At 41.2% G+C, this 24,226-nt stretch overlaps 1 protein-coding gene across 1 annotated transcript in view; it reads right to left on the reverse strand.

Moving 5' to 3' along the window:
- Positions 1 to 24,226, reverse strand: part of dph1 (diphthamide biosynthesis 1) — a 54,402-nt gene that overhangs the window by 24,571 nt on the left and 5,605 nt on the right. The window contains 1 exon segment of the mRNA XM_076100269.1: positions 20,335 to 20,398. Coding sequence (XP_075956384.1) covers positions 20,335 to 20,398 — 64 coding nt within the window.

A 24,226-nucleotide genomic window follows, 5' to 3' on the forward strand; every position in this document is an offset into this window, starting at 1 on the left:
AATTACACAGGCATCTGTGCACCCAGATCTGTTAGAATGAATTGCTGATCGCATTACAGAAAAACAAGCTCTTTCTTTTATCGCCCTTTATGGCCAAATAAAATGCTAAGTAAACCCTTAAAGGCTAAATAAAATGAATAAAAGGCTGAAAGTAGCAGGGGGGAAGAGCAATTGAACAGAAAGCTTGAGGCATTGTCAGGGAGGAAAGATGGGTAGACGAGGGGGTGGTTATAAATGGTGGTTGTTGCCAGGTATTTGTGGCTGTATTCTGACAGATTTAGGCTAGACAGAAGGGGTAGAATAGAGATGAGACAGAGGGCTCGGGGAGAAGAGCAAAGTGATAAACAGACATGGCTGCTCGCAGCACAGCATCTGTAGCGACCAACAGGCTCTTAGTAATGCGTCTCCTGCTTCCCAATCTTTCAACCCACATCCACTCGCTCTGTTTATTTCCTCACCCTGCGCCACGCGAGGGGCTTCCGACAAAGTTTCCATTTAGCCTTTCCTCCCTCATTTTCTCTGATGTAATCTCTGAGTTGCACTCTCTCCGGGCCCCTCATCAGCGGCCCCTAGCTTTCTACGTCGTTTCTCTTTCACTCTCGCTGTCCCTTCTCCTCTAATGGTTGCTCTCAAGTGAAGGGCAGCGCCGGCCAGCTGAGCACGGGCAAACATAGACAAACATAGACGGAGCAACTCATCTGGTAAATAAATATTTGCCTTCGAAGATTTGAATCAATTACCCTCTCTCTTGTCAAGGTTTTGATTTGTTGCCGGTGTGTGCCGCTCCGCACTGCGTACACATGCATACAGTCGCCAGTAGGAAGGTAATTATGCAGTTTGAGGCATGTGGACTTGTGCACTAGATTCCTTATTCACTGCAGCCCATTGTTCTTTCATCGCAGTCCACTGACTTGTTTGAGTTGCATAAATGTGCATGAACCTTTCAGCTAAAAATACACAGCCTGCCCACCAGAAAAACATAGAGACTATCCGCTGCAATCCACTGCAGATCATGCGGAATCGTCTACAATGCAAAACACAGCGCCACAGAAAAATATCGTATCTAATCATCAATCTATCTGCCAGAAATACCATTATCATGTTATCTTCATTGGTAATACAGTTAGTCATTTCCAGAGAGAGGATGCTGAAATTTCATTGTAATAAATGCGAAGAATCCGATTAAGAGGCCCCATGAGAGACATGTGATTCTACTGGGACATGGGCAGAGTAATTACTGGGCAACGTATATAGTCTCATATCTCACTGGGAGAGAGGGCGAGAGGGAGAGAGGGAAGATAGAATGAAAGAACGTCAGAGCAAGAAGGACAGAATGAAAAGTACATCAGTGTTAATCAAATCCCATTTCTAACGCACGCTATCTCATATGAGACATACTGTATGACTGGTGGGTACATATAGAGCACAAACGCTCTCGTTTCCATTTACACCTCTCTCCATCTACCCTTCCTTCTCTCCCGTCCTGCATGCGCTTGTCTCTAGTGTCAGTCACTTCCCCGTTTCAGTATATCAGCACTGGCTTTGCCTCATCTCAGGGTGCTCAGTTCAGCCATTCCAACTGAAATGTCATTAAGATCTAATTAAGATGTCAGAGAAGCTTGTGAACTCCATAACAGCCCTTGTTAATGAGCTCTTTAGCATACGGCTCAGTATGTGTGAGAAATAGCCAACTGATCCGAATCTTTGCTATAAAAAACACTGCGCTAGTGTGTGCCGCAAACATAAGTCTAGGAGCAGAGTGCAGTATAAATATGCACACATACGCCAGCATGAGTGCAAACGCACACTGACGCAGATTGTGAAGTGCATGCCAGCTGATTGCATCATTGGTTAAATAGCATTTCATTCGGCTCCACTATTTAGGATTTTATTAAGATCCATATTAGCTGACTCTGTCTGGGGTCCACACAAAACATAAAATCCTCACGACGGATAAGACACTTGCAGACTTTTTCCTAACAGATAAATTCCTTCCCATCTTTACAACAAGATGATTTAAATGCCTCGTCCACGACAGTCCACAGTCGAAAAATAACACCAAGAAGCTTTGTCTTATGATAGTCTGTGATATGTTTAAAATGTGTCTATTACCCATTCTCTTCGTTGAGGGTTGCAGTGATTTCATTTACTGTGGGTGTTTACATGCATATTGTTGTATCATCTGCATACATGGAAGTGGAAGATCATTAATGTAAGCAAAAAAAAAAGTAAAGGCCCCGAGACAACTTTCTTGCTGTCCTAGCGGCGGTAAATGCACACAAACTTATACTAATCTTCCTGCTGCAGTCATCTGGAGATCATACACTTGTCTGACTTTGACAGGAGTGTTTTCTGATGCCGGCTTAGAAGAGGAACAGCTCTGAGATGTTAGCAGCAGACAAAGAGAGTGAAAAACGTCTCCTGTCTCAGAACATTCCCATTAGCCCTCACAAAGCCATTCTGTTGCCAATTTATCTGTTGATGAAAGGTGTTGGACTGAATTAAACGAAAAGGATTCCACCATGTGTTTGAATAACAGTTGATTAAAGGTTTGCTGTGTTTTGAGGTGTGGGGAAGTTGCAGGTCATTTGTACACCGACACTCGATGCATTAGTCTTGGGCCCATCGGCTTGAGGAAGCATAATAGTTTAAAAGGCTCTTATAACTGCATCTTTATATTCAAACAGGTCATAGAGAATTACAGCATTCTGTTCTTAAAATTGAAATGCTGTAATATTTTTTGGGCTGACTAAACAATGAGGCTAGATGATGTATTCTACTGGATTTACATTTTCTTCTGGATTTTTCTGCATGCAAATTCCCCGTTGATGTGTGTTCAAGGAGTGCGAGTGTGCATATGTTGGTGGGAAGACATTTCTGCTAACAGCAGATGTTTTTGTTGTTTATTTATTCAGAGAAAGCAGACCGACTGTATTGTAGGCAACAGTGCTTCACTATGATATGTTCACAGAAACTCATAACCGGGAGGCGTCATGTACAATATCAGACATCAACTTAAACAGTTGTGTTTCAGATATTCCTGGGGTCACACACAAAATGTGATGCTTCACTCTGATGCACGGCCCCTCAGGACATACACAAATCAATTATGTCATTCATATCCCTGTGAAACACAAGTTTAATGTTGTAAAAGGTCTAGATTTGATACTTGGATAGTTATGTTTTGAAGCAGTAGCCATGCATATGTCATATCTTTGTAATTGTGTACCTGTTATGGTACAGGATATGTATAATTGCCAGCCATGGTTTGTTTCACTCTAAACCATTAGCGGTATAGCTGTAGCTTAAAAGCGTCGGCTGTAATAACAAAAACAGCCATGTAGCCAAACAGTAGCTCTCGGGCACAAAATTACTTTCAAAGCCAGTAGCCACCATACCAACCTCCCTTTAAATAAATCTGGGAATATAACTGGTCGAAAGAAAACTTTTTTTATATCTGGATTGTCCTCTAGATAATTGCCGATGCTTATGCTAATTTGATTGAACTGTTAATCAGTCTACCCTCTTGGCAATATCGTATCTACAATGCTTCACCCTTAATTTACATGATTTGCTGCAGGAAAACACAAACAATAGTCATATTCAAAAAACTGTAACACACCAATTACATCAATATTGAAGTACCGAGTCAACAATACTTTTTTCAGTATTGAAAAGCACGACAATGGCCATCATGTCGAGGCTTAGATCCTCAAATGCTTATGTTGTCAAGTCTATCACTCCGTCTCCACTGTCCCAGAAAGTGGGTTAAGTGCCTTGCTCTAGGGCAAGGCAGAATGGAGAATGAAGGGAAGATGTTACTGCTCATCTTCCATACACTCATGTTCTCCTATCGGTCTGCTAATGTAAAGGACGCAGGAAGGAAACAAAAAAAATAAATATTATGATTCTATGATGCTTCACTATACTAATGAGTGGAGTGCAATGAAGCCCATTTAAGAAGAACAACAAGCTCTCATAAGCTGCATTAGTGCTGCTTGTCATGCATTTAAAAATCATTTGCTTTAGTAAGTGTGTGGATGGTCAACAAGCCTGACAGACAAAAAAAAAAAAAAGGAAAAGAAAAACTGGTCACAATTGAACTTTTCACAGTCATCTGCCATCATCAGGCTAATCCAATTAGTAAATGTGCATGCTTCCGTATTTCCCTACTGACATGATTGTATTTGTTTATCAGCAGCAATTTTGCAACATGGGTGAGAAAACAATTACAGTTTCCAGGTTTTTAAGTTTCGCATCGCTTGGGGTCAGCGCTAAACGTCACAGTACTTTTATGGTACTTTTCATGGTGCCCAATAGGCATTTGCCATCCTTCTGAGTCATTCAAATCATGTTGGGGGATACCTGCAACCAACCACATGTTGCTCGTGCATCAGCTTGGCAGTTAGCAATGTCCTCTCACAAAAGAGAGTCCTGGTTTTAATCTTTGGCCAAAGCTCTTTCTATGTCAAGTCTGCATGTTCCTTCCGGTGGGTGTGGGGGTTTCCTCCAGGGGCTCACATGCAAATGGCTTTGAACTCTAAATTGCCAAGCGGGATTGTGAATATGTTGACCCTGATGGATTGGAAATCTATTCAGGCTGCCTCTCACTGAGTGCATGCTGGGATGGACTCCAGACTATGTTAGCATCCTCTATATTGTGCTTTTAAAATACACAGTGCTACCATATGTCTGTCAGGCTGTGCTATGATGTATTGATAAAACAGTGAATCACACTTTATATGAGATTAAATTGAATAAATAAGTATGAGAGAATATCCTGCAGAATGCAATCAGGATCTTTCTCACATCATAGCTCATCGGCAGTTGTTAAGAGGCAAGTTTACTTTGGCATGCGCACATCAGCATTATCTGTAAGCCAATGGTTAAAGAGCACTATTAATAACAAAATAAATCCACATTATTACAAATGTTAATGCTTGTGACCTCAGACAACTTCTCTCTTTGCCACAGCATGGTATGAAGACATGATCTCTGCCGATAAAGACATCCGGATGTGCCAAACTTGCATGGGGAGAGTTAAGATGATCCTTTTAGCTGCTCCTGCACTTATTTGGGATATAACGAAGGAGTGTCAGAAGTTTCCAAAAGATCTAACCGGCTGCTCCGATCCAGCTGGCTGTTCTTCAAAGAATTTCTATCCTCTCTGCCTTTGCTCATAAATCAAAATAAAACAGACGTCTCAATAAAATGCCTTTTAACTTTGTTATTGGTGAATAGTGCATCGATTATCTTAAGTTTTTATTTTTTTGTGAACTTTGAAAACATATGAGAGTCTTAACTGAATCCCTCTTAAATGGTTCGAGGACAAACTACTTTGCTTTTGTGGGCTCTGATCACAGTAACTTAATGAAGCTTGTAAAAGCTGTTAGTTAGGTGAGTAAACAAGTCATAGAACTGATCTAACCAGAAGCTGATGTATTACAAGTGTATCTAACGTTGGCATTTAAGTTTGCTTAAACTTGACTTGTATCATGGTACTGTAAATAATCAAGAGCAACAGATTATGACACAAAGACTTCCCAGGAGGAGTTTTTACAAATTTAAAACATTTTGATTTATGTAGGACAAAACAATGCATGAATCCACATGAATGACCAAAACACAATGGAGTGGAACATTGTGTTTCACATGTAGCCACCCAATTTGCACCCGTTTAAAACTCAACATCTTGATAGGTCTTGCATCCTGGTTATTTAATAAAAGTAGATGTTTTTTAGTTTTTTTTTTGTATATGTGCACGCGGAAAGACAATCAGTCGGAGGACCCGGCATGCTGGCAGCATGAAGACGTACAAATAGACCATTTAAAGTGGCACTCCTCACAACCCTGTGCTAATCGCAGCAACGCTTGATTAGGTGTGAATGCCGCCAAAGAGGAAGGTTGCAGTACCCTCTACAGTAGGTTGTCTGTCCATATGACTGTGCTGCCTGTGAGATCTTCACATCCGAGGTCTAATAATAGCAGAGATAGCGGACCGGTCTCTTCGGAAACAAAGTGACAAGCAGGTCAGCAGGGTGGGTACAGGTGCAGCACTGCTCTTGCACAGTTGCCACTGATACACTGTGGTCAGACAGCTCAAATGAGCATATGATGCGCGCGCGTGCACACACACACACACACACACAACACAAGTTCACCTTTCCCTGAACACAAAATACATGTGTGAATTATTTTCCTACATCTGGCAGAGGCTCATCTTTTATTCCATTACATTTCAGACATCAGCCCCCATCAGTGTGTCAGTGAGTGGGCTTTGGCACGGGGCACAGCAGATTGGCCCAGGAAAAGAGGCTTCTCTCCCAGAGGTTGCAGGGTAGCTCTGCATACACGAGCCGTCATTATTTCCCTTCCTAAATGAGTTCAGTTTAGGTAAATTAAGGGAAAAAAAAGATGAAATCGGAAAGAAAGGAGGACAATTAAAGCCCCGTGGAAGAGATAATGTTGAGTAGGAGCTGATACAGGAGGGAAAACAAGAGAACATGTGATTTGACGGAACGGGTCAACAAGAGACATATTGAAAAAGATGGGGACAGACAGAGGAAGAGAGAAGGAGAGAGGGGTGATCATGACTAGGAGGAGGGCAGACTACGTAAAACAGATGAGCTGTTTGCTGCCGGGGTTGTAATATTAGCAAATCTGATATCGATAATCTGCTTTCTGCGCATACAACATAGACAATATCCTGACAGAGTGCTCCCCTCCAAAAATAAATTTGGCAAGGGGCACTGGGCAGGAGGATTAAATGATCTTGACTCCTTCTCCCGTTATGTATATCTTCCATTCGATGTCTCTCCCAACTTGTTCTACTATATGTCATATTGACAGGGTTCTGTGTCTTCAACAGAACAAAATTGGAGTCAAATCCCCCTACAAAATATGACTAACTGCAGTCATTGAACATATGCCAGGAATGAGAGACGTGAGGCTGCGAGTGCGGGTTGACGCTTACACAGATGTTTTCAGTAATACCATTAGATAATCCTTTAACACCCTGAAAAACAAGATCATTACTGCTATTTCACGAGTGTATCCAATCTATTTGTCATGGCATCTATTCAAAAGCCTGAGCCAGGGGTCATTATAGAAAGGTCTACAGCCTTTATCAAGATGGAGTCCTAAAATGTACAGGAAAGCAGAGCACGCTTAAAAGAGCTGCAATGCAATTTACAGAAACAAAACGACCGTGCGGCAACAGTTATTACAAGATTACAAGATATTGCTCTAGGAGGTGAAAACTCAGGGCTGGGCCTACAACCAGGAACAGATCTAATCTCTATGGAGCTCCAAAAAACACAATACAGAAAACTAAATCTTTGACACAGTGGTTATCAGATCTGTGAGGGTATCAAGACAGGGAACAGGATAAGGGGACTTAAGAGGACAGACAATGGTAGTATTAAGTGTTATTGTATTGTATCTACAAGAACAGCACACTAAAGCTTCCTTGAAGCTGCTGTTGTTGGCTGAAACAATTGATTTATCTCTTGTTCAGCCTTAAGTCAATTAATCATACCTTAAGAATACATGGGGGTCAGGGAAAGCACACATGTGAAAACTGTTTTAGGGTTAAAATATGTCATCAAAGTTAATGTTCTGAAAATAAATTATGTTATAAAGCGGCTATAATCAATATTTTACGAATCACAGATCAAGTCTTTTTTAGTGAAGAGTGAAAAAGGTGAATGACTTATATTTATCAGGTGGACAGAAACATGACTCCAAATGAATGCTGATATTGTGCTGTATCTGCTGGATGTGCAAACTGTATGCTGACAAGTAGGGTGGGGCAATCCTTTCTATTCTCATATAGTCCAATTGTGGTTACTCAAGATCGCAGACGATCGGATTGCCAGGGAGGCAGCGGCGTGGCTGAGCTCTGACGGAGCTCTGGACTAACACAACCACTGTCAAAGTAAGGCCTGAGTGAATAAATATTTGTAAATCCATTTATCGCCTATTCAAACAACGGCTCCCTCGTCAAGATGAGTGCAAAAGTTCAAATTTATTAAAAAAAGGTAAATGTAATAATTCCCCAAAAATGTACAAGATTTTGTTGGCGTTTGGAAAGGTTTGGTGAGCAGGCATTTGGAGGACAAAGATGATCAAATCAACTGAAAAGAGAAATAAAAAATTCACGCGTGCTGATTAACAGGGTACAGCGGGCAGACATGCTGTTCCACCAGAAGCATATGTAAATGCACAGTAGGTTAAATATTATATTTATTTTATTAATAATATCTTGGTTCTGATAGAAAATAGAAAAATCGCCTTAATATCGAGAAAAACAATCGTCAATCGTCCCTTCAATCGTCCATTTACGATGCGATAACCAATAGGCACAAGCCTACTGACAAGTTTGTCATATATATATCAACTTAAAAGGTGATAACATCTCAGTGTCGTGCTAACCGCTCGTTTCCTCTGCCCCCAAGTAGTCAAAAAATATCATTGCAAACAATATTTGTCAAACACAGTACATCGCTGCCCTTTTAGCCACAATCCCCATGACATAAAAGTAAACTAAGGGAAATATAGATTATATCTTGTAGCGATTGATGAGGTCATATCCATCTAATCCCTCTTTCATTCATCCCTAAGGCTTCCCTCCATCGTCTGTCACTCTGCTCCCTCAAGTCGTTTCACAATCTCTCTCCTTTCTCTATATTTTCTTAGGCTTTTTGACTCCTTTCCTCTCTTCTTATGCTCCTTGTCATAATTTATCTGAGCTGCTGTCTATCATTACATCGTGCACTTAATTATTGGGAACGCCTACTTAATGCTTGATGAATTGCGCTGGGTCGCAGTGATTGAGTTGTCCTTCATTTATCCCCTAACGAAAAAGGATGTTCTCATATTAGCTGCTGTTCTCTCTATTCCCTTCCCTTAATAGGATGTATGGTTACATTAATCTTTAAATCTCACTTTGTGCGAGTAATATTGTCTTTTCCACTACTCCATGATGTATACTTAAGTGCTTTTATTTTGGTACATAGCATATATGTAGACGTCTGTAGAAATCTATGAACAAAGTAGGGCAAAATATTAGAAAATAAGTGCATGTTTTCACCACAGAAACTTAGCCGTTTCATGTTGGATTAGAAAAGATGAGTCTAGCCATACATCACAATACTGTCAGACTTTTGTTGTTGTTGTTTCATTCTTTCCAATTTGTGTCCTTCAACTGCCAGAGCAACATCAGTGGAATTACTGTGAAAGGACATTTTAAAAGCATATGTAGTCTCCCGGTATATATATTTTCCCAGGCTGTGCATAATTTTACACAGCTGTCAGTGAATGCAATTACATGGACATGTGCCTGGTACAGTGCCATCCAAAATGAGAGTGATTATGGCCGGTCTGACAGAACAGAGGAGAAAATAAGGACTTCAACCTTCAGCACTAAGCATTGCTTATCTCTTCTACACCCTGCTGAGGGGATACGTGTTTGTATCATTACTTCATGAATTAAAAGTATCCAGTCCAAGATAACACCAGCGGTCTCTTCACCTTTGGAAATGAACATCTACGGCCTTCACCCAAGTGTTTTTATTACCATCTTCACATTTCATTTTGGAAGTCAAAGGCCAGGCATTAAGAACTCACAACTCACAACCTCCGTCCGGCTCGCCCAGTCTTGCCCAAGTTATAGCCAATGCGACCGCATATTATTACTGCATCTCTTGAGGGAATCAATTGTACTTTCATGACAGCTCAGGCAATTTTCAAGGTGCTATCTGCCAAGATATCATATTCGACAGTGTCAGCACCTATCAGGATTTCTGGTCTGCCTGGGCATGATGTCCCCCTAGAACAGATGTGATTAGCAAAGCCGGAAACAGCAGGTATCTTGGTGGTCCTCCATGCCTTTGTGTGTGAGGTGCGAAGGGACGGAAGTGTGACTGATTCAATTTACCCTCTCCTATCTGGCACTACAAATCAAATTCACCAGAGATGGCATCAGTAACATATCATACCTACTACATACTACTGCGTTCTTCCAGTATCCAGTACACAGTACATACTGCGTTTGTCAGTAGTAGGCAGTACGAAACTGTTGAATTTATTAATTTGGCAGTATACAGACAGAGCATATTTAAGTCCTGCCCACACCAGGGGGGGGGGGGGGGGGGGGAACAATGCACCGCTCCGATCGTCTACTAGCAAGCAGCAAAAAAAAATGCCTGAAAGCTGCTGTGTGGTGGGACGCACTACCAACAGGGTGAAGAACCCCAAACTAAGTTTTCATAAGCTGCCGAGCTAAAAAACTGAGCCTTAAAAAAAGACAAAAGTGAGGCGTCAGCAGGTAGACTGGAAAACTCTGGGATCCTGATACTCAGTATGTCTAATGTTATGTGTGCAGCAAGCATTTTGTCCAAATGTTGTTTTATAGTGGAATGTAGATCAATCAGAAAGCTATGCAGCATTATGTTTGCAAGTCCGACATAGCTAACATTAGCTTGCTACCTTGCCCTTATTACTATTTTAGTCATCAACTCCACCAGCGGTAGACATAGGATGCTAAAATAATCCTTTGACATGCTGGAATCTGATGTTTTTAGATAGCTACAGGCATTTTTGTTGGCGTTTCAGCCCTTGTTTGCATATTGTGGCATTTTTTTGCATACAACAGACTTTGCTTGGTTAGCATTCTGCATTCTACATGCTACATGTATGGATAGTATAGCATGCAGTTTTGAATATAGTCACGGAGAAAATTGAGTACGCAAGACAGATACACAGTTTGGTGCTGGGTTTGAAGATCTAATATCTATGAGCTTGTACAAATATAACAGAAAATATACGAACAAAAGGCTCGGCCTCTTCTCCGCTATATAACTTAAAATGCAAATTTGGCAAGGGGCACTGGTCTTTCATTTAGACTCTTTCATTTAGTCTTCAAGCATGTCTCTCTCCACACTGTGGAACAGTAAAAAACAGAGAGGTTTCTACAGGGTCTGCAGGCGGTCGCCGACAATGAGATATTGTTGGAGTTCAACATAAGCTTCGGGTGGGCAGTGAGGGTGTGCCTGGCAGGAGAGCTAATTAGACAGCACATGGCTCTGTGTGTGAGCTGGGAGCTCATATATGAATACCTATTATAGGATATATATATATATATCCTATAGCCAAAGAGCAGACAGAAGCAAGAGTCGGAACAGACACACAACTATGGTGCACAAATGCACAAAAACACACGCACATATATGCTGGCGCAAAGACACACTCACTTTCTCACTTACACCCAGATCTGTTGCTACAGCTCAGCTGTGCTGTGGGCGCCGTGAGGACTGTGACGATGTGAGGGCAAGAAGGCGTTGGAGGCACCAGGCCCCTTCCTAATGGTGGAGTTGACATTTACCCTGGGAGGCTGTGGGCTGTGGCTGCTGCTCCCACAGAAATGATTCAACCTGCCTTGCTGAATATAGAGGAAATACTCTGATGGATGAAGACTGCTACGGTGAAGGACCTGGAGATGTCTGGGGGCAGTGTGTGCATACTGTACCTTAATTTACCAACACACTGCATCTGACATGACTGTTACTTGAGCTGTCTAGGGCCTATGTTGACAGATATCTAGGATAGTACAGGATGGAGAGAGACAGAAAACAGGCGCGGTGTGTCAGTGGGTTTACTAAGTGAGCGTTTTCCATCACATGTTGTGTTGAATCATACGTACAAGCACAAAAACTCCTCCAGAAGAACAACTGCCTCCACATCAGCTCTCCTTATTGATCGGACCTGACTGAATTTTTAAGACATTTTTCTTTACACTTTTCTATTTCAGAGTTCCATAGAGTGTTAAACATCCAAGAGGTGTGAATCTTCAACGATTCAATAACCATTCGCATGTCGACGATTCTCGATGCATCTCAATAGATCCATAAATGTCCCCAAATTTGCTGTGCTTTACAAGTGTGCTTTAATCCACATACATTTAACATAGCAGCTCTAAGACAGCTCACACCGGAACTTATACCCGGCTGGGGTCATCCGAAGTCACACGTGACTTTGTTGCTATAAAGGTTCAACGTGCGCGAGATGGAAGATATCCAGTGTTAAGCCCTGCCTCTGGTGATCAGTAAGGATGAAATAACAAACAAAAAAATATATCAAAGGAGTGGAGAGAAACTAGTGCGACAGTAAATGACAGAAAAACGCAGTAAAAACTCACAATGAACTGAATGCATCGCGATGCATCTTACAATTGAGAAATTTCCACACATCTAAAAAACAACTGCGTCTCAAAAAGCCGGCCAGTCCTGATAACCTGGAAAAGCGTCAAAAAACACTCTAGTCCAATACATAATTTCTTACTTTCTTTCTTAGTTCAGCATATTAGCACTAAACAGAAACTAGAGTGTGATGAAAAAAGTAATTAGTTACGCAGGTATTTGGTCATAAACTAAAGTATTGGAAGCTGGCGACTTTTTTCAGACAATATTTCAATGGATGGCCGCCATTTGTTTAAGGCCTACACTGAAAATATTGTTAGCAAGCTAAAAAGCATGCATAAGTGTTGGGGTGTTTCTGTAGAGCCAGAAAAGAAACTATTGTACGATTTTTTTTGTTGCGACTAGATCAGCTCAGCATTTTTGGATGTTGGACAGCATTTATGTAGGTGCCTTAAAGATTGTTATAAATTGCATATCCCTTACTCATCACTTTATACTCAATGCCAGGGCTGGTTGGCCATCTCTGACAATGCGTAGGCTTAGTTAATAAACTATCATTATTCATGAGGCCATTTTTGGGAAAGCTTCCTTCCTACTCCTGTTTCTATGTTAATCACAAATGTGGGCCTCATTATACTGTAGTCTGAGGACGAAGGCAATTTTTTGCTGACTGTTATTCTGCGGAAAAACTTGAAACTAAGGGAATTGGTAACTGGTGAGTGGGTTTAGGGCAACTGCCAGTTCTAGGGAAAATAAAAATGGCGGTGACCATCGAGGCTTTCAGTCACACATTACTCATACATCACAATTGAACTGCCTCAGCTTCTCTCTGTTCTTCGATCTTCCTCTTTCTTTCTTTTTAACTACTTTTTATTGCAACATTTTGTTTACTGTATTGCACCTCTGACGTCCATGTATCTCTAAACAAACAAGATTCTGAATAAAAAAATATTGATAGGTACAACGATCATGGTTAAACCTAACCCGAAGTGCCAGATGGTTTGTCACACAGAACCATCTGAGAAGCCGTCATTGGAAACTGCTTGGAAAAGGGCAAACACTTTAAAAAAATACTTGGCAGGTGACTGGATGAACAATCTGCCAATCAAACTTTTGCTGAAGCAAGTCAGGAGATGGGCGGAAAACATTGTTTCCATCGAGAAAGCCTTCAGTGTCGTTCTTCGCTCTCTTTTCAATGAAGGAATACTCTCCGGCTCTGATTGTAGCCTCTCCGCTAAACCTCTTAAGGAGATTTTTGATTTGAATGAACAGTTGCCTCTGTGTCGCTTCACACACATCTGAACCACGCCCGTAGCTACCAGTAGCTCCTCACAGGACGCTGGTTGTTCTGTAGCTCTGTGGTACGTACACAAACGCATTACTCTAAGCCTGAAAAGATGGATTCTCGCGTGACTTCATGATATTGCGAGAATCCAGCTGCCGTGAGAGGTAACGTTATACCTATCGTCTGTGCCTCTTAAACTGCAGCAAAGTCAATTCAACTCTACAACACTCCATATTAATACTGCTTTACAGGAAGTCCTTGGTATATATTTTAGAAACAAACAATAAAACAATATCACTATTCAATCATGTATATTGTCTCTTGTGATCTATGATACATAGTAAGGTAATTCCTCCTCAGTACGAGAAAAGAATGTTTCATTTTTCCATATTGTTTTTTGCTTCAATAGCAAAAGGCTTTGGCCTTGTGTGCTCAGCCAATTTGTCTTTATGGATTGGGACACGGCGCCATCCCCACATACCCTGCTACTCTCTTTATATCCGGCCCACTGTCACAAAAGCAGCAGCAGTAAATACTGACGTAAGTTCATAAAAGTATCATTCCAAAGCTAGGACTAGACAGCTGGCATACCATCAAAGGCAATAAAACATAAGGTACAGTGACAGCACATGCATCACTGTCTGCCTGCACAAGACACCAATTCTTTCTTTTATACTGAAAGCTTTTTCTCTTGTTTACGTGTGAAAGCAAAGTTCACAAGTCTTTCAATTTGTGACAATGTCAACACTGAGAGTAAAGAATGAAATGAGAATCAGATAAAGGAGAATGGCAGTGAAGAAATTGAACGCTGTTTTACATATTATGACATGGTTATTTAGGCGGCAGGGATTAGTGGAGTTATCAGCACAGACCAATTTACACAAAGTATCAAGTGGGCTCCCATCTCAAAGTGCTTAGGTTCATGTAGCCTGCATGACATCAATGAAAGACTAATATATGATATGGAGTATTATGGGCGAAAACATCTTTAAGTTAGTAATGTCAGTATGGGGTTCTATTCATTTGCTGTCTACGAGGTACATCTATCCTACAAATAATCTAATTCAATAAAACACTTAAACCAAGCCCTACCTTTATAAAGTGCATTGTCTTAACCCAAATGTTAGCATCTCTGCAGATATGTGTATGTTTTAATGTATATTTAAATAACCATCTTCAAGGCCAAGGCTGAAAAAAGCATAGCTAAATAAATGCTATTTCTTGCATTTCTTTACATGTATATCATCTTGCATATAACAAAGATACAATTAGTTAGCATGCTGTCCATAATAGTGTTAGTATAAATAAAAACAACAAAAAATGCTTTAACCCTCTAATAGCCAGTAGTTTCCTTGATAGAGACCTGATAAATAATGTTATACAAAAATGTTTGACAGAAAAATTCAAACTACTGATCCCAACATTTACAATGAACCTTTAAACTCACGAATAATGTGTTTTCACAGGCTTATTTGCTTTGAGTGCACAGTAATAATGAAGGCGAAGAGCGTTTCTCATCTAGATTTTGACGGATGTGCAGTAAGAGGACGCTGTTTTAAATATAACTTAATAACTGAACCCTACTCAAATAAAGTAATTCTGAAAAGTAAGGGGAACTTTTTCAGGAACATATTGGATTGGCTGACTCTTTGCATTCATGGCGCTGCTGTAAAATATATTACATTTTATCCCCACTTGCCAAAGAGTATTAATGTAAGTTATTCGCAGTCACTATCGCCAGTAGCGGAAAAGGTTGACAATGGAACAACGGAAGTCACTGGGGAAAACAAAATGCAGTGTTTTTTGTGCATTATTGCCAACTCTTTTCCGATGCAAGTAGCTAGCACTAGCTCCAAAGGTCGCCAAGATGACATCATGCGCTAATCTGCATATTGGGGAGGTCTTCGCACATTACTTTACATAAAGCTTAGTGGTTGTGTCAGGTGCAGTGAGAGAGAGACTGCCAGAGCACAGAACAAGAGGAGAGGGAGAGACTCCATGCTGTTGGCAGAAGAGCTGTGAACTTAGATTACTCTGAGCTGCATTGGTAATGAACATAATATATTTCAATATATTTCTGGATTTCTCCCTGATGGTCTGAATGAGTCGCTGGATTTGTCGCTAGTCGTTTTTTTTTTTACAAATAGAGTCGCTGAAGTCGCTAAATCTAGTGAGAAAGTCGCCTGTGTTGTTGGCAGTTGCTAAGAAAATAATCTGGTTGTCTTTGCGACAGCGGAGTCAAAAATATTACCAATTGGAAACGCTAGCGGGGGAAAATTTAAAACTTGTTTATTGCCACTTTAATTTGTCTTATTTTGTTTATTTGAAGTCGGAAATGTGTTGCCATGTGCGCACATGTAAAGGGCGTGTGGTTTGTATTAACATGCAGCATGGCCATAATTCGGAGCAGCTTGTCCTCATTAGGACTTAGCAGTCCCTACCACTGAAGCGCCTTACTCTGAGGGCAGCTTAGCCCTTTCATCCCCATTTTGATATGGACCTCAGCCCTGTCTCTCGAGTACGAGGGACTGTGGCAGTTATGGTGATGGCAGAGCCGCCCAAATCCTGGGACCTCTGGTAACCTTCAACATAAGCTCGGTGACACGAGGTTAGCTGCCTGCTGCGCCAACATCCAAAGGTTACCGTCGCTCACTCTCTCCAAATCCCACCCTCCACTATGCTAGATCCACATTATGATTAGCATGCCCATTTGCTACATTTCAATCAATGCAACAGACAGGGTTCTGGGCAGAACATCCTGGTTTCTCCCACACAAGCAGTTGCATGAGGTGGGAAGATTGAACAACCAGAGACAGACAGGGTTAAACCTTAGAAGGGATCAGCCAAATGCTGAGCTCTTGTGTTAAGATTGTTCACTTGAACCAAGACCTTGAGTTCCTTTAGCTTCTCCTTACAGATATTGCAGTTTCATCCCCACATCAGGATCAGAGATCATACGGTAAGGAGCCACCAGATGCTGTTCACCTTATTCACGGTTTGCTGCAATAAGCTCTTGGACGTGTTGTGACTGTCAACTGTAAAGTGCCATTCTTGTGGCACTCACATTAGCTATACCCTGCAGCTTCCCAACTTATGGGTGTACACTTTTGCAAAGACCCTGTGTTGTGTTTTCTGAGGTATGTACACAGATTCATGGCGACCCTGTTCCAATGCGTCTACCATTGTTATGTCTCTAGTGGTCAAGCAACGGATGAAACAAACCCTGTTAAAGAAGAATTGTGTTTTATCCCTTATCTTCAAATTTTGGCCACCAGTTTTTGTTATCAGTAACAAAATATTATATCTGCCAAGTTAAAGTTTTGGTAACAATTACAAATACAGATATTAAACAAAATTACTGTTTTTGGAAGGAAATAAAGCATATCCAATCCGGGCATAATTTAAATGAATCAATATCTGCTAAAAAACGGATCCACTTCAACCTGCTGCTGTTGCAGAGCTGCTCTCCTTAACGACAGCCAGGCTCTACACTGCAAGCATTCCAGTGCATAAGAGTATGAAAATTAGAGCGTGTGAAAGGAAGAAAATTATTTGGTTGCACCAGTGATCGACACCGAGGTTCCCAAAATCCCCTCGGCTCAAATGGTAACAAATCTATCATCTCTCCTCAGTCCCTCTAATAGGAAAGATTACAATACAAGAAATTCAGGTAGCAGCCTTTCATTTTTAGCTGGTGCTTTAACAGGCTGAAATGACAAACATCGGCCACAGCAGGTCATGTCAACTGTCGCTTATTAACGTTAATTCTGTGAGTAGCGATGGTTTGTGTGCTCTCTGCGAGTTGCTGTCTGCACTCAGCCAAAGATTGTTATTAAGATAAAAGAGGCATCACGCTGCAACACCACTGTACAATTGCAGTTGATGGTTTTTGCAGTCCAAACCACTTCAATAGAGTAATATGTCCTCTCTCTAGCCGATTATGTCATATCAATTTCAGGAGTTGCATTATTTCAGTTAAACGTATATCGGCGACACAGACAGCAACATCACAGCCACAAACACACGTGTAGACGTGCTGTCGGGGTGGAAGTTCTTCAGCGTGCGTGAAGACATAATAAAGCTCGCAATTTGTCTGTCCAAAATAAGCCGTGGAGGAAAAACCTTTAAAAACACAACCTCTTCGCCCATTTTTAGATTAGCCAGGAGTTCGGCTTTGTTGTCACTGCTAACAGGGCGAGGGCCAAAGCTTCACAACGGCTCTTCAGAAACCGATGGGTGACAGTCACAGAGACAACATCCATATTTCATACAGTCTATGATTATAACGCTATCATGATGTGTTCAAACTATCGTAAACAACAGGCCGCACAACTGTCAATGGCTGTGGAAGCTGCTAGGGATGCACCGATAATGATACCGTTATCGGATATCAGGCTGATACTGACTCAAAGAGCTGGATTGGACAAATGAGGCCAATCTATTCAATTCAATCCTATGTTTAAACATTGTATACTGGATACTTTTAACACATTGCTGGTGTGTAATTTACTACTGTAATTATAAATAAGAATTAAGTACATTTATATCTAGGTATGTATTTGTTACACTGTGTTTTACAAAGTTATGAAAGCAATGTTTAAGTCGAGTCTGATGTCTTCTTACTTATGAAAGAATGATCCCACTTCCACACAGTGAGGCATACAGCTTATTAAGAACACATTGCTATTGGATTGGTACTCTGTTTGGGCCGATTCACAAAGCAAAAGTATTAAATCGGGACTGAAAAAGTATCATCCCAATATTTGGCATGCGTATGATAAAACAAATCTGCGGCACACCTTTTGTTATTGTGCCATTGGATGAGCTGCCACATGCCACCAAGGTCGCCTACCTCTGATATCTAGTGGATCAACAACAAACAATAGATGTACAATAAATCTACAGCCGTAGCTTTGTGCACAGATAGTTTTGCTTTGCAATTGGGAATAATGCCAGCATTTTGTGCGGGCTCTATTTGAATTTACCTTCCAAATAAAGTGGTTTAGATAATCTGTCCAAACTCTCATCTTTTTTACAAAGTGTCTGCATTGCAGCTATATGGATTTATTCCAAGATCTCAGATTTGGTCAGTAAAATGTTATCATAACCAAAAAGAAAGGTCAACGCTGCAAAAATAATACCCAAGTCGTACTAAACCAGAAATATTATTTTAGGAGGAAACTGTTGTGTGATCCTAGATGACCAACATGTTTATCCATCTTTGAAGGTTTGTCAAGACCTTTGTTATTGTGTAGGGGGGCAACAGCACTCAAACACAGCTGATACCATTCAAATTATATATTCAACCCGTCAGTCGGTGCACAAGATAGAAAGTAATTTAGTACTTCACAAAGGCTCTGATGTTCATCCAGGATTCAAAGAACCCATCTGTTAAATCTGGAAAGACTAGAATTGCAAAAAAAACGTATTTAGTGAGACAGCACAGACAGATGCAACATAGCTTAAGGGAAACTATATAGCAGGAGCTAATGAAGGGAAACCGTGAGAACCATCTTCTCTGCTAGGGGAGAAATCATGTGGATGGTGAAGACAGGGTGAAAAATGCAGAGGGATGAGCGATAGAGGATACGGTGAGAGAAGCAATTAGTGTCCGCTAATTGCTCTCATTAGAAGAGATGGGGCCGATTTTGCAGACTCCATGTTGGACGGTGACAATTCAAACGTATAAATGTGGACTGCTTGGGCATGCGGTTTAAAAGCCATTCAGCAAACAGTGGTACCTCTCAGACTGATAGCAGCAGAACTGATAAGAACAGACCATATCATCAAAACTTTACTCCATCATCTTTCCCGTGATAAAAACAAAAAAACGTAGGAATGACAGTAAAGATGGATCGATTAAGCGATAAAGGTCTTATACAGCTGGAGAAAAGATGAAAAAAGTAAAAAGACAAGATAGATAAAATAGTTGAGGCAAGGGGGAAAGACAACCACTTTCCACAACACCTCTCTAAGTAATAAGTTTCATTTATTTGGGAAATTAATGTGTCTTGGCATAGTTATATAAAGCCACATAGGCACGAAGAGCACAATAATATAGTCCAACTGATGTGATCCAAGTTTCCTGTGTGAAATCAAATATCCGCCCAGCCTGAAAAGTTTATGGCAGCTTTAGCCACTCTATTCTTCATCTCGTAATCAGGTTAGTATTGACTAAACACCTATGAAAAGATACCACTCTGGGTGTTTAATGATAGCTGCCGCTTTCTTTGAGAAAACACTTAGCGGAGAGTGCTCCTGAGAAACCGAGGCCATCTGAATGAGTGAAATGAGACCACAGAGACAGAAACCGGGGAGAAAAATATGAAAAAACACAGCAGATTTTTAAGATTATTGTGACCCTCGCATAAAAGTTTTTTTCAGAATGTGCGTTACTATTAACCAAGCAGACATCTTATTTATCACGGGGTGGGCGTAGTATAAATGAGCGTAGTATAAATGAGCACATTAATGCTAAAGCACTTCTCACTGCAGGATGAAGAAAAATAAAAACATTGTGGTGTCTGTGTGATAGAGTGCCGCTGTGCAGTAGGGCATATGCAGACTGAAACAAGATGTAATTAACAAGAATAATATATTTTGCCTCCTCCGACTGTGAGCAGGGGAAGCTGTGATATCTGCTCTGCCCTAAAACAGCGCAATCATGTCTCATTTTCTGCTGAATCCCCGATTGGGTCAAAGGCGGGGAATTGCGATAAAGCTCTCGCTCTCCTAATGAGTACCAGGTGACTGCAGCAGCTAAAGTTCCTACTCTGCTGGCTTGACTTCTACGCCTGCTTCCTACTCATACGGACTCTCAAATAAGTTAAGCAATCAAAATAACCTCCTTACCTCTCAATGATGTCAGCGATGACACAGGCAAACATCTGGAGGCCCTCTGGAAGCTGCAGAGCCACTGGAGAGAGCGGGAAAAAAGGCAAAACAGAGAGTTACATACTTCTGTTAGAGTGACGGCAACATGTTATTTAATAAATCCTGGACAGCACAGTTATTCATATCTTCTGCTACTGGTTCAGAGTACTTCACTGACAGCAAATAGTGACATTTCAGGGTAATTTCCCCTCTGCCACAGCGTTGGGTTTATTTCAGCAGGTGCCGGGCGGTTGGAAATATATTCCAAACCAATAACCACAGGTCTATCTCTTCAGCTCATGGCTTGTACGGAACCTTTGAACTCTCTCTTTTTCATGTCCGTCTCCATGCCTGCCACTGGCTCTGGGTCACACTTTTACTCTCTTTGCCACTGAACCCCCCAGCTAGCAGCTAAATACTGGGATCAGTATTGCATGAAAGATGCTCGACTTCTAAAAAGTAGTTGCAGGTATATTGAAGGAAGGTTGCAGTGGGCAAAGGAATGTGTTTCCCAAGGAACTCTAATTAAGAGTCCTTTGATTGATCGGCCACTGATCGTTATCGGCCAATATGAATTCTAAATAGTTTGATTGACAGTCTCTATAACAGCCAATCAGACCATGCGATCAGATGACTCAAAATATGCGAGACAATTTGTCTACATGCAGCTAAAATGGCTTCACTGCAGTTGTGAGTTGTGTCTCGAAAGCCCTTTTTACACAGCCTGTTCAAATCGGGACTGTTGCGCCGTTATTCCACCCTGCTGCTCTGTACGAAAGGTAGGGACACGAAAGGTGGGGGCATTGCTGCTCCGACGCTAAGCCGGCAGTGGAGGTAGTCACAGAGAAAATATCCACATCTGTATAAAAGGGACAGTTGGCATGGTGGGGGTGAATGCACACTAGACATTGACGCTGTTGTGTTTCAAGTCAAGCCTGGCATGCGATCTAAAATTGCAACTTATGCAGCATTATGCCGGCTTGGTTTGGTTGAGTGTAAAAAAGCAAAGCCGGTGTAATGAGGGGCCATTTTATTAACAGCAGTACTGCGAGATCTGCGTATAAAAAGGTGCTATGAGAGAAAGTGTCTCCAAGAGAGAGTGGAATATTTTGCTCATGTTGCATGCCAATAAATGAATGATACTTTCCCCGCTTTTAATTTACATATATGTAGTAAAATAAATAAATAATCCTACACGATAAATAGAGGGATTCAGAGAGACCCCATGATCGGTGAATTATATCAGCCGATACAGCTTCCAGCGTTCGGTGAACAACCACAAAAAAATGTGTGTCATTTGTATTTATTTTTAGCTTTGGCTCAATGGTGACATGTGTACTTATCGGGGCTGGAGTATCTGCTGGACCTTATGGATCAGCCACCTCTCCTATGGTAGTGTGTTAACCTTTGTGAAATGATTAAAAAATATATTGAATTCAAAGAAGATGAAAATCTAAATGTCCTTTGGGAATTTCTTAAGCAAGATGTCTTGTGTTTATTGCATCAAGGATCTTATATTCGGTGGTAGATAAAAGAATTTAGCACACATAAATAGGATCATCAAATACAATTGACGACACATTCGTATCAGAGAGTAATACGATATTGATCTTGTCAAGTAGCCTCGCAAAGTAACAGAACGGGAATCAGTGCATGAAGTGGATGAGAAGGAAAAGACAAGAGTGACCGAGAGGAGAATAATGAGGAAAGCAAATATGGTGTGGTGACATGGCACACTTCCTCATACTACTACAAACAATAACAATAATCTTAGAACTTTAACCCTTTCACAATGTGTTTTCAGTGGGTGAAAGTTAATTGTAACAGTTTTGGTTGCTCCACACTTTTGTGTCACCTCTGGTTGCAAAGAAAACAAGATGGTGACGGCCAAAATGCCGAACTTGAGGCTTCAAAGTGGAAGTTCACGCACCAAAGGGTGACGTCACGGTCTAATACAAAGTCTATGGCCTGTAGGAGGAGAGCTAGTTAGCGGTTGGCTAACAGAGGTAACAGCTAATGGGGCTAATAATAAAGCTAACAGAACTAAACACAAAGCTGAACTGACAGTTAGAGGACAGGTAGAGGAAGTCTATAATCAGTCAATATGATGTGTTACACAGTGAACGGCAGTTAAGCTGCATGGTGCCGGAGCAGACAGCTGCATAGATTAAAATGAGAGTGTAATTATTGCATGAGACGTGCGAGTGAAAAACGCTTCTGATACACTTGTGGTCTCGATGGGGGGTAATTGTGGTTTGTACTAATTCAATACAACATTAAAGCAGTGGTCGTTGCAGACACACTTGGCAGAGATCTGCATGCTACAGAGTGCACTTTCCCAGTTCATTGTTTATAAAATAATCATAAAATGGTGAAATATTATTTCCCAGAAGCCCATCTAACACATTTAAAGTGTTTATGTGTTCAAGCGTTTGTTTCCAAAGATCTTGGCAACAAGGGATTCCTTTCAAACATACATTAAACATCTTTTATTTCTAAAGGAGTTTGTGGTTTTCAACTAGAATGAATCTTTAGCTCATTGTTACTATAATGTGATTTTGTCTGTTTGCGATGTAAAATACAGGGGTTGTGCTTTGGGATTACATTACATGTATCACTCTCTTTTTGCCATCGACCCTTTTGAGAAGCAGGAATTTACGTTCCATGTAGCTAGATTTGATATGATCATAAACATGCATTCATAAGGTATCGACCAGTTCAGTATGACGTCCCAGCTACCATGGCAGCTACATTGAGTGAGCACCACAGAGACAAAGGCTTTGTTTCAATCAACCATGACATTTTCTCCCAGTCAAACTCTACCGCACCTCACTTCAATAAATCCATCAATGTCTCAGTGGACACTTACAACTCGAAGACACCGAATTCAGCGCAGGGTTTTCACATGACTAGGCCCGAAACAATTTCAACACTTCGTGGGCCAGACGGCATTAAACAATATAAAAGCCGGGACAGACAAAAAGGCCAAGGAGGTTGAGGGTGGATGGCCATGAGATGGAGTGATAGATGGGGCAGTGTGAGAAGGAGGAGCGAAAGCAATTCTTACTGATGAAAGGTTAAGGGATCACAAAGCACTCATGCAGACAGTGAGAGACAGGTAATTGCCTAGAAAAGGGCAAGTTTATTAACAGAGAAAGGTTTCAGAGCACACCTCTGCCACAGCTGACAGAGGCAAAGAGCTTTCTCTCCATCTGCTGCCCCCAGCGAAAGGTGAGTTAGACGCTGGAGGTGGGACCGGCTGTTTGAATGCATGTTTGAGTTTTCACACAAGAATGATAAGCTGCTTCTACCTTTTGGAAGTGCACTCCTGCCCCTACGAATCAGAGAACCTAAACCACACGGACGTTTGGAGGCTTCGGGTGTCACATGTTTATACAGTTCAACAACTCCAAGAAACAAGTGTGGAAGGTTTCTTATTCTTGGACACGTTACGTATTGTGGATCACTACATGTTACAGACATGCAGCTTTCTCAATGTGCAGTGACAAAAGGCTGACATGAACTGTCAATCCCCGATCATCTAATGATGCCGTTGTATGCAAACCTATTGTTTTAACGCTCCAGGCAGTACTGGTTGCAAGGAAGCTACATGTGGGATTACGTTAACTATCACAGACTGGAGGTAAATTTATAAAGCACTGGAAAGACCAATTTATCAGTGAACGGCAGACTGAACGGACAAAGCCAAGGGATTACTCAGAATTTCCAAAAGGGGGGTTATGACTAGGAAGATTGGGATAGGGATATATACAGGGTTTATCCTGTAGTAGATTACATCTGTCTCTCTCGGGCCTCTGTAAATAATATTATTAAGAGTTCAGTCTAGACTTGCTCTATATAAAAAGTGCCT

The sequence above is a fragment of the Anarhichas minor genome, unplaced genomic scaffold, assembly GCF_050575085.1.
Source record: "Anarhichas minor isolate MPS153535 unplaced genomic scaffold, ASM5057508v1 ptg000026l, whole genome shotgun sequence".
NCBI classification, from domain to species: domain Eukaryota; kingdom Metazoa; phylum Chordata; class Actinopteri; order Perciformes; family Anarhichadidae; genus Anarhichas; species Anarhichas minor.